This window comes from Cnephaeus nilssonii (genome assembly GCF_951640355.1).
Source record: "Cnephaeus nilssonii genome assembly, chromosome: 3".
Lineage (NCBI taxonomy): Eukaryota > Metazoa > Chordata > Mammalia > Chiroptera > Vespertilionidae > Cnephaeus > Cnephaeus nilssonii.
The window spans coordinates 75192146-75207732 of NC_137074.1; the positions used below are offsets into that span (position 1 = coordinate 75192146).

At 47.3% G+C, this 15587-nt stretch overlaps 1 protein-coding gene across 1 annotated transcript; it reads left to right on the forward strand.

Moving 5' to 3' along the window:
* Window positions 1-7674: 7674 nt before the first annotated feature.
* LOC307096733 (D-3-phosphoglycerate dehydrogenase-like) lies at window positions 7675-8698 on the forward strand (the record flags this gene model as incomplete). The annotated part of the gene is made up of 2 exons (XM_079766324.1): window positions 7675-8233; window positions 8418-8698. The coding sequence occupies 2 exons, from the start codon at window positions 7675-7677 to the stop codon at window positions 8696-8698; spliced, it is 840 nt and encodes a 279-aa protein (XP_079622450.1).
* Window positions 8699-15587: the final 6889 nt, after the last annotated feature.

A 15587-nucleotide genomic window follows, 5' to 3' on the forward strand; every position in this document is an offset into this window, starting at 1 on the left:
CTACCCCCCCTGCCAGTCTGCTTGCCCTCATACCACTCCCCGATGCTGGCCTGCTCACCCCCAACTGCCCCACCTCTGCCAGCCTGATCGCCCCTAACGGCCTCTGTCTCAGCCCCACCACCATGGCTTTGCTGGAAGAATGTTTGGAAGATCTCCCAGTCTAATTAGCATATTACTGAGGCAGCAGATCAGACCCTGCCTCTCTCTCTGCAGGCCTCTCTCTGGGCCTGATCCGCAGCCTCCTAGGCAGTCAGTGCTGGGTCGCTGCCCTAGCACCAGCCGCAGTCAGTGTTGGGTGGCCACAGCAACCCAGCACTGACTTTCAGTGTTAGGTCGAGCCTTTGGTCATTAGGGACCCTGAGTCTTTGTATACACTGAGTGGCCAGATTATTATGATCTCTGAACGCATAATAATCTGGCCACACAGTGTATAGCCTATATAATAAAAGGCTAATATGCAAATTGTTCCCTCAAACAGGAATTCTACCAGCAGGCATGCTGGCCAACTTCCCATGTCCCCTCCCCCTGGCCAAGCTGGCCAGACCTCACCCATGCATGAATTCATGCACTGGGTCTCTAATATATATATATATATATATATATATATATATATATATATATATATATATATGCTGAGTGGCCAGATTATTATGCATTCAGAGATCATAATAATCTGGCCACTCAGTGTATATAGATTATGTCTATGAGAATACTATCATTACCCAGTTCCACAGTATTTTTTAAAGTATGCATCCGAATATTGCATCTCAAAAATTACCTCTATTCTACCTAAACTTCACATCCTTATATATAAAAACCCTGGGTCCATCACATCCGCAACGACTGGAGACTCAACCATTTGCCCAGGCTGCGCACACAGCAGGCTCTGGTGGGTGGAGACTTGTGGCAGTGGAGACGGGGACAGCACTCACACTCACTCACAACTGCACACATGCACAGATACACACAGCACCCACCAGCTCACAGCCTTTTCTCCCTTTCTTTCCCTCCCTCCCAGCTTGCTCTCGGGACATCTCTCAGAATGAGGAAACAAAACAGACTGGGCCTGAAGAGGCCTGGATGGAAGGGAGGGCTGACAGAGGGGAGATCGGCCCCCTACTGGCCCTGCCCCTTCCCAGCTGGGAAAGAGGAAGTGGGACACAGGGAGGCAGGGAGGCCTGGAGGACTGCTGAGAAAAACAAAGAGAGACAGAGACTGGGCAAGATCAGGCCAGCAGGGGAGGGCAGTTGCGGGCAAGATCAGGCCGGCAGGGGAGGGCAGATAGCGGTGATCAGGGAGGCAGGCAGAGGCAGTTTGTGGCAATCAGGCAGGGAGGCAGGTGAGTGGTTAGGAGCCATCAGATCCACAGGGATCGGCCTAAACTGGCAGTCGGACATCCCCCAAGGGGTCCCCGATTGGAGAGAGTGCTGGCTGGGCTGAGGGACAAGCACCCCCCCCACCACCATGCACAAATTTTGTGCACTGGGCTACTAGTTTGTCTATAACTCGATGAGTTATTTGGTTGGCCTGCTAGCTTCTAATTTGTTGAACAGGATGTATATGTTATGTTAGCTGCCAATTTCTACCAGAAAGGAAATTCAGTAGTTAACAAAGTAGTATTTTACTGTGGCATTACATATAGCCTTTAATTCTAATAATGGTTTTTAATCTCGTTAAAGGTGTGTGTGAATCACTGTGTATTATTGATTATAGGATTGAGTAGATGTATTAGTCAAGAGTTGTAGTAAACGTTTAATTCAACAAATATTCAGTTGAAACTGATAAGAAATCAAACAGTGGCTATAAGTTCCAGTATATCCTTTGCAAAGTGATTGATAAATTAATAAATTTGATTACAGTTCTATTAGTTTTCATATCAATCCTCCATATTATAAAGAATATTTTACCATAAAAAGTAAAAACCAAAATCTCTTCTCAATTTACTTTTACAACTATTCTTTTCCATTTCATGTAACCAACTTGAATTGTTAACTCATAAAAATGAGTGCATCAAATTCTAAAAAAAAATAATTTAAAATTAAATATAGCATATAAATATGTAGGCCAAGCAATCAGATAATGGTAAAACAGAATTATAATCTCCTTAGAAAATCTCTTCATTACCTGAGTTAAGTTACAAGTATCTGAAACCAAAAGATTAAAGAGAAAGAATAATATAATTATGTAGGCACACCTTGTGAAATTCAGAGTAAAAAATTTAACCAGTCAACAGTAAGAACTGAAAGTTAAGAACAGAAAAGCCACTGGGACCCCAACAAATCTATTCTGCCTATTCTCTCAAAAGCTCCCTACTCACCTCTCTATTTCTATTATATCTATACAGATAGACGTCCTCTATTTGTAGTACGAACAGCTAAGCCTGGCATTTAGTAAGTCCCCAGTTCACATTTCATGGGCTCAGGTTCCTGAATGTCTGATTCTCTATCACTCTTTGGCCAGGAGGGATTCGGATTAGGGAAGCACAAGCCAGGGAAGCACAATGTTCTGTCAATTGTGACTGTGGGTTGTGGTTACGGTGAACAAATGGGTGTTTAAAATACAGAAACTTTGAGATCTTATAAATTTTTATAATTTATAATATTATAAATGTCAGTGCACTTTGAAACACAATGTAATCACTAATCTTATTTCTGAAGATAGAGGAGCACAGGGCACAAGATAAAGGGCTATGGGAATCAGAAGAGAGTATTATTTGGTTTTAAGATAAGAGTGATTTACTTATTTTATATTATATGCTGGGAGAATTTGAAGAATTAAGTGGGAGAATTTGAAGAATTAAGTGGGAAAGAGGACAATTCATGTAACAACATCATTTTGAAGATAACTGAAGGTACAATCAGTGTCCACCTAAGGATTCGCATTGGGGCATATCTTCCTTTGAATGGAAGAGTGTGAAGATGAATAAGTATGTATAATATTGAGAAGGAGGAACCATAATATATAACTATATATATTATATAATATATAACTATATATATTATATAATATATGACTATATATATATTATATAATATATATATTATATAATATATAACTATATATATATAACTATATATATATATATATAAAACTATATATATAGTTTGTGAGGAAAGAGAAAATTGGAAGTAAGAGATTAAAGAGAGTAGGATAATCTTTAAAATATTACCATGGTAAATTATTTACAAATAAAAATTTAAAGGATAATAAGGAGGGTGAAGGAAATGACATTTTGGGATGAGAGTACTTTAAAAACCCTTTAACGGTGTGTTTTTTTTTCTTCACACTGTGAAGAAATATCACACTTCACCTACAAATAATTCTCACTTTGATGTTATGTTCCCTGCTGAAGGTATTTTGTTAGCCACATTTAATGATTTTAAATGTAGACTCAGCTGCACGGTTTCTGAGGATGAAAGGCTCTTGTGAGAAATTATCTGATGTTTCTATGAAGCCCACTAGGGCCCCCTCAGTCTTAAAGTTCCCTATCTGGCCTTGGAGCACTCCAACATCTCAGTTTGTAAATTTTCACTCTCCCGGTGATGGGTGTGTAGATCTGACGTGAACATGAGTAGAGAAGGCTTTATTGAAGCAGCGGCAAACCCTTTTACCTCCCACTCTTGCTGTTTCTGAGGATGTTTGCTCTCTCCAGATTGTACATTATGAAATGCAAGTCCTGAACACGGATTCTGTCAGTAACTAGTGTAAGGTCAACGTGCTAATGGACGAACCCTCCCCTCCTAACCACTTTATTCTAGGATTTTTACTTCAATATAATAGAAAAAGAGCACACCAGCACTCCACAGTCCAGGTTTGCCATAAAATAGTTCTCAAGTGGTAAATCCTTTCAAAAGTGGACAATGAAAAACATTTTCTGTGTGAAATAATGGCACACATATCTTTCACTGAATTTTTCTCTTTCATACAACTAAAATGACTTAATACACAAGCAGCTGCACCCTATTGAAGAGAGAGATTTGTGGTAGTCTGTGTGTTAGAACTGCAAATACAACATCCATTACATTCTCAATATTTTTGTCTTAGAATTTGGGTCCTTAATGCCCCAATTTATTAACATTTAATGCCCAAGAAGTGGTATTTCATTGCAATACAACTTGGAACTTATATTTTGATGCTGTAACTTAGCACTAAATCTTGTTATCTTCTGGCTAATTAAAAAAAAAGAGTAGTTGTAATTTCATACATGACATTTAATTATAAATAGGAGTTTCATTAGATTGTTTTGGGTTTCTTTGGTGTTGAGCTGTATGAGTTCTTTGCAAATTTTGGATATTAACCCCTTATCGGATCTATTATTGGTGAATAGCTTCCCCCATTCAGTAGGTTGTCTTTTCATTTTGTTGATGGTTTCCTTTGCTGTACAAATTATTTTTTCTTGGACATAGTCCCATTTGTTATTTTTCTTTTGTTTCTCTTATGAGAGGAGACATATCAGGAAAAATGTTGCTAAGAGAAATATCAGAGATTTTACTGCCTATATTTTCTTTTAGGAGTTTTATGGTTTCCAGTCTTACATTTCAATCTTTAATCCATTTTGAGTTTATTCTTATAGATGCTGTAAGAAGGTGTTAATAGTAATATTATATAATTAATATATATTATATATACATATAATATATATATGTGTGTATATATATATATATATACACATATATATAATTAATAGCTGAAAGATTCCATGTATTGTCATTAATTTGAATATTCAGTAAAATAAGATAAAGGCAAAACCTTTCTTAGACTAATTGGATAGTTAACTAAATATATTTGTATCTATATGTGTGTGTGTATATATATATATATATATATATATATATATATATATATATATACACACACACATATAAGTATGCATAAATAAATCCAATAAAATTAACAATACTTATAAAACAATCCAATTAAAGAAAAGGCAAGAGACCTGAATAGACACTTCTCCAAAGAGGACATACAGATGGCAAATAGACATGAAAAGATGCTCAACATCACTAATCTTTAGAGCAGGCGTCCTCAAACTATGGCCTGCAGGCCACATGCGGGTGTTTTTGCCATTTTGTTTTTTTACTTCAAAATAAGATATGTGCAGTGTGCATAGGAATTTGTTCATAGTTTTTTTAAACTATAGTCCGTCCCTCCAACGGTCTGAGGGACAGTGAACTGGCCCCCTGTTTAAAAAGTTTGAGGACCCCTGCATTAGAGAAAAGCAAATTAAGACACAATAAGGTACCACTTCTCACCTGTCAGAATGGCTATCATCAATAAATCAACAAATAGCAAGTGTTGGTGAGGATATGGAGTAAAGGAAATCCTCGTACACTTTTGGTGAGTACGCAGATTGATGCAGCCACTGTAGAAAGCAATAGGGAGTCACATCAAAAAAGTAAAAATGTAACTGCCTTATAACCTAGCAATTCCAATTCTGAATATAGTATATCTGAAGAAACCCAAAACACTAATTCAAAATAATTCATGCATCCTTATGTTCATTGCAGCGTTATTTACAATAACCAAAATATGGAAGCAACTCAAGTGCCCATCTCAATAGACAAGTGTGTAAAAAAGCTGCAGTACATATGCAAAATGGAAAACTCCTCAGCCATAAAAAATGAATGAAGCCTTACCATTTGAGACAGGAGAGATGGACCTAGATGGTATTATATATACTAAGTAAAATAAATCAGAGAAAGGCAAATGCTGTATGATTTCATTGATATATACAATCTAAAAAGCAAAATAAACAAATAAGCAAAACTGAAACAGACTCATAGAAACAAATAAAAGAATGATGTTTGCAAGAGGGGTGAAGAAAGGGGGAATGGCTGAAAAAGGTAAAGGGATTAAGAAATAAGATTGGTAGTTACAAAATAGTCACAGAGATGTAAGTATAGCATAGGAAACATAGTCAACAAAATTGTAATAACTATTTACAGTGCTAGGTAGACACTTGAAATATTGAGTGGACCACTTTGTAAGGGATATGATTGTCTATTACTATGCTGTACACCTAAAACTAATATACAATAATATTGAATGTAAGCGGTAATCTCTATCCTATCTAATAAAAGAGTAATATGCAAATTGACTGTCAGTCCAACGCACATGGAGTTGGAGTGACAACACACATGGCTGCCCCTATGTGGTCAAAGATGGTTGCCCCCATGTGGACACAAGATGGCTGTCACAAGATGGCCAGCAGGGGAGGGCAGTTGTGGGTGATCAGGCCAGCAGGGGCAGGCAGTTGGGAGGGACCAGGCCTGCAAGGGAGGGCAATAGTGGGCGATCTGGCCAGCAGGGGCAGGCAGTTGGGAGGGACCAGGCCTGCAAGGGAGGGCAGTTGGAGGGGACCAGGCCTGCAGGGGAAGGCAGTTAGGGGTGACCAGGCCAGCAGAGGAGGGAAGTTGGGGGCGACCAGGCCTGCAGGAAAGGGCAGTTGGGGGTGACCCAGGCCTGCAGGGGAGAGCAGTTGGAGGGGACCAGGCCTGCAGGGGAGGGCAGTTGGGGGCACCAGGCCAGTAAGGGAGGGCAGTTGGTACAATCAAGCCTGAAGCAGAGGGCAGTTAGAGGTGACCAGACTGGCAGAGGAGGGAAGTTGGGGGTGACCGGGCCTGCAGGGAAGGGCAGTTGGGGGGGACCCAGCCCTTCAGGGGAGAGCAGTTGGGGGGACCAGGCCTGCAGGGGAGGGCAGATGGTGGCAATCAAACCTGCAGGGGAGGGCAGTTAGGGTTGACCAGGCCTGCAGGGGAGGGCAGTTGGGGGCACCAGGCCTGCCGGGGAGGGCAGTTTGGGGGTACCCAGGCCTACAGGAGAGAAAAATTGCAGGAGGGACCAGACCAGCAGAGGAGAGCAGTTAGGGGCGATGAGGCTGGCTGGGGAGGGCAGTTAGGGGTGACCGGGTCAGCAGGGGAGGGCAGTTGGGGGGCATCAGGCTTGCAGAAGAAGGCAGTTAGGGCAATTGGGCTGGCAGGGGAGCAGTTAGGCATCAATAAGGCTGGCAGGGGAGTGGTTAGGGTGTGATCAGGCCAGCAGGCAGTAGCATTTAGGGGCAATCAGGAAGGCAGGCAGGCGAGTAGTTGGGAGCCAGCAGTCCTGGATTGTGAGAGGGATGTCTGGTATGATCGGGCCTAAACGGGTGGTCAGACATCCCTCAAGGGGTCCCAGATTGGAGAGGGTGCAGGCTGGGCTGAGGGACACCCCCCCCCCCCCGTGCACAAATTTCGTGCACTGGGCCTCTAGTCTCTATAATAAAGAGTCAGGGTGTAACACCATTATGATCGAAGCTCGACCAGACTGGAAGTCAGTGCTGGGTTGCCTTGGCAACTCAGCACTGACTGCTTCTGCTGCAGGTGCAGTGCCCCAGCACTGACTGCTGAGGGGGCTGTGAATCAGGGCCAGAGAGAGGCCTGAAGAGAGAAGCAGGGACTGACCCGTTGCCTCTGTGGCAGCTTTTGACCAACACTTGCCTCTCTCTTTCTCTCCCAGTCTGGCCAGCAGCCAAGCCTCCATTTCTCTCCAGGACTCCACCCCGCCTTTCTGATCAGGCCCCATTGATAGGCCCAGAGACATTGACTGGCATAGAAACTGACCAATCTGAACCAAATCTGGGGGCTTAGAGGTATTTCTGTCCAGGGAGAGTGGTGGATCCTGAGGCCGGCTTCAGCAATGGCCTTTGCAAATCTACAGAAAGTACTCAACAGTGACAGCCTGGACCCTTGCTGCTGGAAGATCCTGCAAGATGGAGGGCTGCAGGTGATGGAGAAGCAGAACCTGAGAAAAGAGGAGTTGATAGCCAAACTGCAGAACTGCAAAGGCCTTATCCTCTGCTCGGCCACCAAGGTGACCGCGGATGTCATCAAGGTAGCAGAGAAGCTCCAGGTGGTGGGCAGGGCCAGTACCAGCGCGGACAATGTGGATCTGGAGGCTGCCATGAGGAAGGGCATCCTGGTCATGAACACTCTCAATGGGAGCAGTCTTAGTGCTGTGGAGCTCACCTGTGGGATGATCATGTGTCTGGCCAGGCAGATTCCCCAGGCGACAGCTTTGATGAAGGATGGCAAATGGGACCAAAAGAAGTTCATGGGAACCGAGTTAAATGGAAAGACCCTGGGAATTCTTGGCTTGAGGAGGATTGGGAGAGAGGTGGTCATCTGGATGCAGTCCTTCGGGATGAAGACTGTAGGGTATGACCCCATCGTCTCACCAAAAGTCTCGGCTTCCTTCGGCATTCAGCAGCTGCCCCTGGAGGAGATCTGGCCCCTCTGTGACTTCATCACTGTGCACACCCCTCTCCTGCCCTCCATGACAGGCCTGCTGAACGACAGCACCTGTGCAAGAAGGGCATGCGCGTGGTGAACTGCGCCCACAGAGGGATCTTGGATGAGGGCGCCTTGCTCCAGGCCCTGCAGTCGGGCAGTACACAGGCGCAGCACTGGACATGTTCACGGAGGAGCTGCCTTGGGACCGTGCCTTGGTGGACCACGAGAATGTCATCAGCTGCCCCCACCTGGACGCCAGCACCAAGGAGGCCCAGAGCTGCTGCAGGGAGGAGATCACTGTCCAATTTGTGGACATGGTGAAGGGGAGAGCCCTCGCGGGGGTCATGAATGCCCAGGCCCTTACCAGCGCCTTCTCTCCGCACACCAAACCTTGGATCGGTCTGGCAGAAGCTCTGGGGACTCTGATGTGAGCCTGGGCAGGGTCCCCCAAAGGGACCATCCAGGTGGTAATGCAGGGTTTATCCCTGAAGAATGCCGGGAACTGCCTGAGCCCCACAGTCATTGGCGGCCTCCTCAAAGACGCTTCTAATCATGCTGATGTGAACTTGGTGAACACCAAGCTGCTGGTGAAGGAGGCCGGCTTCAGTGTAACCACCTCCCATAACACCACTGTGCCAGGGAAGCAAGGATGCGGGAAAGGCCTCCTGAGTGTGGTCCTGGCAGATGCCCCCTACCAGTCTGTGGGCTTTATCCAGGGCACCACACATGTGCTGCAGGCACTCAATGGAGCTGCCTTCAGACCAGAAGTGCCGCTCTGCAGGGGTTTGTCCCTGCTCCCGTTGCGGGCTCAGCCCTCCAACCTTGCCATGCTGCCTACCATGATTGGGCTCCTCCTGGCAGAGGCAGGCATGCAGCTGCTGTCCTACCAGACCTCAGTGGTGTCCGATGGGGAGACCTGGCACGTCATGGGCATCTCCTCCCTGCTGCCCAGCCTGGACGCCTGGAAGTAGCATGTGACTGAGGCCTTTCAGTTTCATTTCTGACCTTGGGGCTCACCAGGACCAGCCTTGGGGGCTTTGTGATCAACATTGAGAGGTCACATTCCTGGGGCTGACACCACTTATGTGGTCTGACCCCTGTAATAACCACTTATTAAACAGCCCACCTCCCCCCCCACAAAAAAAAAAGAACCAAATCTGGGTCAACTGTGAGTAGCCAATGGCTGCCTAGGAGGCAGAGCTTTTGACACTGACTGGCATAGAAACTGACCAATAAGAACCAAATTGGCCGTCAGAGGAGGGCAGTTGGGAGTGAGATCAGGCAGGCAGGGGAGGGCAGTTGGGGGCAACCAGGCCTACAGGGGAGGGCAGTTGGGGGCGAGATCAGGCCAGCAGGGGAGGGCAGTTGGGAGTGAGATCAGGCAGGCAGAGGCAGTTGGGGGTTGAGATCAGGCCGGCAGGGGAGAGAAGCTAGGGGCGATCAGACAGGCAGGTAGAGGCAGTTAGGGGCAATCAGGCAGGCAGGCATAGGGGTTAGGGGCAATCAGGCAGGCAGAGGCAGTTAGGGGCAATCAGGCAGGCAGGCAGATGAGTGGTTAGGAGCCACCGTCCCAGATTGAGAGAGGGATGTCCGACTGCCGGTTTAGGTCCAATCCCACAGGGATCGGGCAGTCAGACATCCCCCAAGGGGTCCCTGATTGGAGAGGGTGCAGAGTGGGTTGAGGGAACCCCCCTCCGTGCACGAATTTTGTGCACCGAGCCACTAGTCCTATATAATAAAAGCCCAGTGACCATAATGGCAGAACGACCAGAAAGACCGCTCGACTAGTCACTATGAGGTGAACTGACCACCTCTCAGTCCCTTTCCCCAGCCGATCACCTGGTGAACAGGGACCCAGGGGTGGGTGGCTGGGCATGTGGGTGGTGCCAGGCCAAGGCCCCTGCCCCACCGGTCACCCCACACACAGAGGGAGACCCATGGCAGGGATGGGGCCAGCGAAAGGGAGGAAAGGCCAACCTCTCGGTCCCTCCCCCCGACCGCAGGCTCCCATCACCTGGTGGTGAACAGGATACCAGGGTGGGTGGCGGTGGGGGGCAGGACTGGTGAGCGGGCAGAACGGCCGGCCTCTCGGTCCCTCCCCGAGGCCGGCAGGCTCCGATTGCTGTATGGCAAATAAAGACCCTGGGATGGGTGGCGGTGGACCTTGGGGTGGGTGGCAGGGGATGCAGGCAATGCCAGGCCAAGGCCCCTGCTGCGCCGGTCACCCCACACACAGAGGGCAATCCGCGGCGAGGGTGGGGCTGGCGAGCAGGTGGGAATGGCTAACCTTTTGGTTCCTCCCCTGGGCCTGCAGGCTCACATCACCCAGTGGCAAACAGGGAACCAGAGTGGGTGGAGGTGGGGGATGGGACTGGTGAACGGGCTGAACAGCCAACCTCTTGGTCCCTCCCCCTGGCCTGCAGGCTCCCATTTTCTGATGGTGAACGAGGAACCAGGTAGGTGTCAGGGGATGTGGGCAGTTCCAAACCAAGGCCCCTGCCCCACTGGTTACCCCACACACAGAGGGTGACCTGTGGTGGGGGCAGGGCCAGGAGCAGGATCGCCCTATGGTAAACTGGGAACCCAGGTGGGTGGGGGGGGCGCGGAGCTGGCTGCCAGCAGTTGGGGAAGATGGGCCTAATTGCAGGCTAGGCCTAGGGACTGTACCCATACACATTTTCATGTGTCAGGCCTCTAGTTTAAAAATAAAATGAAAAAAATATTTTTTAAAAGTTACCTTAGGGGAAGCTGTTATAAGTATAGTATTTTATAAATGTACTTGGGGCCCAGTGCACAAATTCGTGAACCTTGAAAGGAACTGTGGGCCACGAGGCTGTGGTGGGAACAGGGGCGGGTCTCGACCCATCCTCCGCACCCCAGCCCAGGCCCTCTCACCATGGCCCCTGGTCCATGGTCCCTGGTCCCCTATCTGCTGACAGCCCCACTCCTGCTGCTTCTGCTCCCATACGCTGATGGCGCCAGCCACGATTGCACCCACTGACAGTGTGAAAAGATTGGGGCCGGTGCCAGCAGTGGGTGTGAGTGGTGGCTGCTGCCCTAATTGCCCCTCAGGAGCAAGGGGAGGTGGAGAATCACTCAGGGGCAATCGTGGCTGGGAGCCACAGCTCACACCAGCTAACAAAATCAAGTAATTGGGACCAGCACTGGGCCCCAGCAGTGGGTGCAAGCGGCAGCTCCGGTGCTGGCTGCAGGTGCAAGCGGGGCTGTCACCTGCAGTGAATGCTGGCCCTGATTGCCCCTCAGGAGAAGGGGGAGGGGGAGAAGGCCTGAGGGGCTATCAGGACCGTTAGCCGCTGCTAACATCTGCTGACGGCACCGGGCACCAGCAGTGGGTGCAAGTGGGGCCGGCATCAGCAGCAAGTGTGAGCACTGGGCAGGACCGTGGCACGCGGGAGCAAAGAATTTTCAGTAACCAATGCCCGCCTTGGTTTGGTGCTCCTGCTCATCTGCTCCACTATCCTGCTGTGGATGACACTTGGCATGTTCCATGTGACTCTAGTGGTCAGCACACTTCACAGCGACTGTTTGTTCAATTGTCTCACTGTTTGGTCTATTTGCATATTAGGGTTTTATATATATATAGATGCCATATTTTGAAATATATTTTTCTCTTGTAGAAAAGAGGGATTTTATAAATAAACTAGAGGCCCGGTGCACGAAATTCGTGCACGGAGGGGTGTTGTCCCTCAGCCCAGCCTGTACCCTCGCCAATATGGGACCCCTCTAGGGCAGTCGGACATCCCTCTCACAATCGAGGACTGCTGGCTCCCAACTGCTTGCCTGCCTGCCTTCCTGATTGCCCCTAACCGCTTCTGCCTGCTAGCCTGATCAACCCCTAACCACTCTGCTGCCAGCCTGTTTGCCCCCAACTTCCCTCCTCTGCCTGCCTGGTCACCCCTAACTGCCCTCTCCTCAGGGTTGATCACCTCCAACTGCCCTCCCTTGCAGGCTTGGACCCTCTCAACTGCCCTCCCTTGCAGTCCAGGTGCCTCCCAACTGCCCTCTCCTGCTGGCCATCTTGTGGTGGCCATCTTGTGTCCACATGGGGGCAGGATCTTTGACCACATGGGGGCAGCTATAATGTGTGTTGGAGTGATGCTCAATCTGTATATTACTCTTTTATTAGATAGGATAGAGGCCTGGTACAGGGGTGGGGGCCAGCTGGTTTGCCCTGAAGGGCGTCCCGGGTCAGGTGGGGGTTCCCTTGGGGTGTGGGGCGGCCTGAGCGAGGGGCCTGTGGTGGTTTGCAGGCCGGCCATGCCCCCTGGCAACCCAAGCAGAGGCCCTGGTATCTGGAATTTATTTTCCTTCTACAATTGAAACGTTGTAGCCTGGAGCGGAGCCAAGCCTGGGGCTCCCTCTGAGTCCGCTAGCCATTTGTGTTGGGGTTATAATTGAAAGTTTGTTGCCTTAAGTGGGTGGGCCTGGCCAGGGTGTGCGGAAAGCTTTGCTTCCCCTGTTGCCGGCAGCAACCCTGGCCTGCTCTCTCAAGCTCCATTCTGCCGCCATTTGTTTGAATTTGTTTACCTTCTGTAATTGAAACTTTGTAGCTTGAGTGGAGGCTTAGGCCTGGCAAGGGCAGGCAGAAACCTTGGCTTCCTCTGTTACCTAGGAAACCTTGCTCTCTGTGGCTGTAGCCATCTTGGTTTGGGTTAATTTGCATACTCTCTCTGATTGGATGGTGGGCGTGGCTTGTGGGTATGTCGGAGGTATGGTCAATTTGCATATTTGTCTATTAGATAGTATTTACAATCCATGGCCCCAATGTCCACTTGAAAGTAATTAAGTGTGATTTGCATGTCACACTTTAGGAAGCAGGAATTTTACAAATTTAAGTTCAAGTTCACAAAGGAAACTGGAACAGAGTTGAAAGTATGCCAGGGTTTTGCTGCAAAGAGATATGGGAAAAATCAATAGAGGAAATATATTCTGAGAAAGATGGCAGATAAAGCATTTTTACTGAGGCCCCAGGAGCAAAATTCTGCATGTCAAATCAGTCAGTCAACTCACTAATATGCAAGTAAGTAAATGAACAAATGTATAACCCTGGAATTTCTGTAGTCTTATTAACTTTTTTGGGGGGGGTTATGTTATCTAAATAGATTATAAATGCCATAATTAAATTCAAGATCAGGCCATCTGTATTGCTCAATAAGTTAGGTGGTATACTTTGTCCCTGCTCTTTTTTTGTGAATATATATATATATATATATATATATATATATATATATATAATCACAAAACTGTGGGCCAGGTGCATGAAATTTGTGCATTGGGGGGTGTCCCTCAGCTCAGCCTGCACACTCTCCAATCTGGGACCCCTCGAAGGATGTCCAACTGCCTGTTTAGGCTCGATCCCCATGGGGATCAGGCCTAAACAGGCAGTCAGACATTCCTCTCACAGTCCAGGAATGTTTGCTCCCAACCGCTCACCTGCATGCCTGCCTGATTGCCCCTAACCGCTTCTGCCTGCCAGACTGATTACCTCCTAACCACTACCCTGCCAGCATGATTGATGATTAACTGCTCCCCTGCAGGTCTGATTGCCCCTAACTGCCCTCATTGGCCGGCCTGGTCGCACCTAACTGTCCTCCCCTGCAGGCCTGGTCACCCCTAACTGCTGTCTCTGGCCAGCCTGGTCGTCCCCAACTGCCCTCCCCTGCAGGCCTGGACACCCCAACTGCCCTCCCCTGCAGGCCTGGTGCCCCCAACTGCCCTCCTCTGCTGGCCTGGTCATCCCTAACTGCCCTTCTCTGTAGGCCTGGTGCCCCCAACTGCCCTCCCCTTCAGGCCTGTTACCCCCAACTGCTCTCCCCTGCAGACCTAGTTGCCCCCAAATGCCCTCCCCTGCAGGTTGGTCTCCCCCAACTGCCCTCCTCTGTAGGCCTTGGTCCCCCTCAACTTTCCTCCCCTGCAGGCCTGGTCACCTCCAACTTCCCTCCTCTGCTGGCCTGGTTACCCCTAACTGCACTCCTCTGCCAGCTCGGTCACCCCCAACTGCCCTCTCTTGCAGACCTGGTCCCTCCCAACTGCCCTCCCCTGCTATCCTGATCGCCCACAACTACCCTCCCCTGCCGGCCATCTTGTGGCAGCCATCTTGTGTCCACATGGGGAAAACATCTTGTGTGTTGGAGTGATGGTCAATTTGCATGTTACCTCTTTATTATATAAGAATATTATATAGGATACTGTTGATATTATTGCAGATATCTCCCATTTTCCCTCCTCCTTCCCAAAACTAAATTTGTTAAAAGATTATAAAGGAAATATTGTATACATTTAAGAAGATTAAATTTTTATCAGCACTATCTTATACTTTTCACATAATCATTATCCTTAATTACAAATACACCTCAATTATAGACCCTTGTGTAACCTTTGCTTGAAAAAACTTCATTATTCATTAAATGAAGTGAGAATATGCCCAAGAAGGTAATGAATCTATGTTTTTATAGATATCCCTGAATTACTTTTCTTAATTAAATGATTCAGAATTATTGAGTTGTAAGTGCAGATGCTCTTTTGTTGTAGGGAGTGACTCAATAATGTTTTACTTTCCATTCTTTTTTATTTTTTTATTGATTAAGGTATTACATATATGTCCTTATCCCCCCCCGCCCCCACTCATGCCCTCACACTTCTGGTGTCTGTGTCCATTGGTTATGCTTATATGTATGCATACAAGTCCTTTGGTTGATCTCTCCCGCTTATCACCACCCTCCCCTACCTTCCCTCTGAGGTTTGATGGTCTGATCGATGATTCTCTGTCTCTGGATCTCTTTTTGTTCATTAGTTTATGTTGTTCATTATATTCCACAAATGAGTGAGATCACATGATATTTATCTTTCTCCTGCTGACTTATTTCGCTTAGCATAATGTTCTCCAGGTCCATCCATACTGTTGGAAATGGTAGAAGTTCCTTCCTTTTTATAGCAGCGTAGTATTCCATTGTGTAGATGTACCACAGTTTTTAATCCACTCATCTGCTGATGGGCATTTAGGCTGTTTCCAAATCTTGTATAGTCTCTAAAATTATTTTGAAGAATGACATATTCCTTACACATTATTATGTGGAGGTGCAAATTTTATCATATATTTAACTAATTACAAATTATGTAATGCTGCAATATGGTACAAATTGAGCCCCCAAAATTTTAAATTTCATTAGAAAAATATTGAAGTATATGCTACACTCAAGAGAACAGTACAATAAATATTATCAATTCATTATCCAGATTCAACAATTATTTGGATTTTGCTTTATCTCATCTTATTTTATTTTTTCTCCTTTGTGAGGT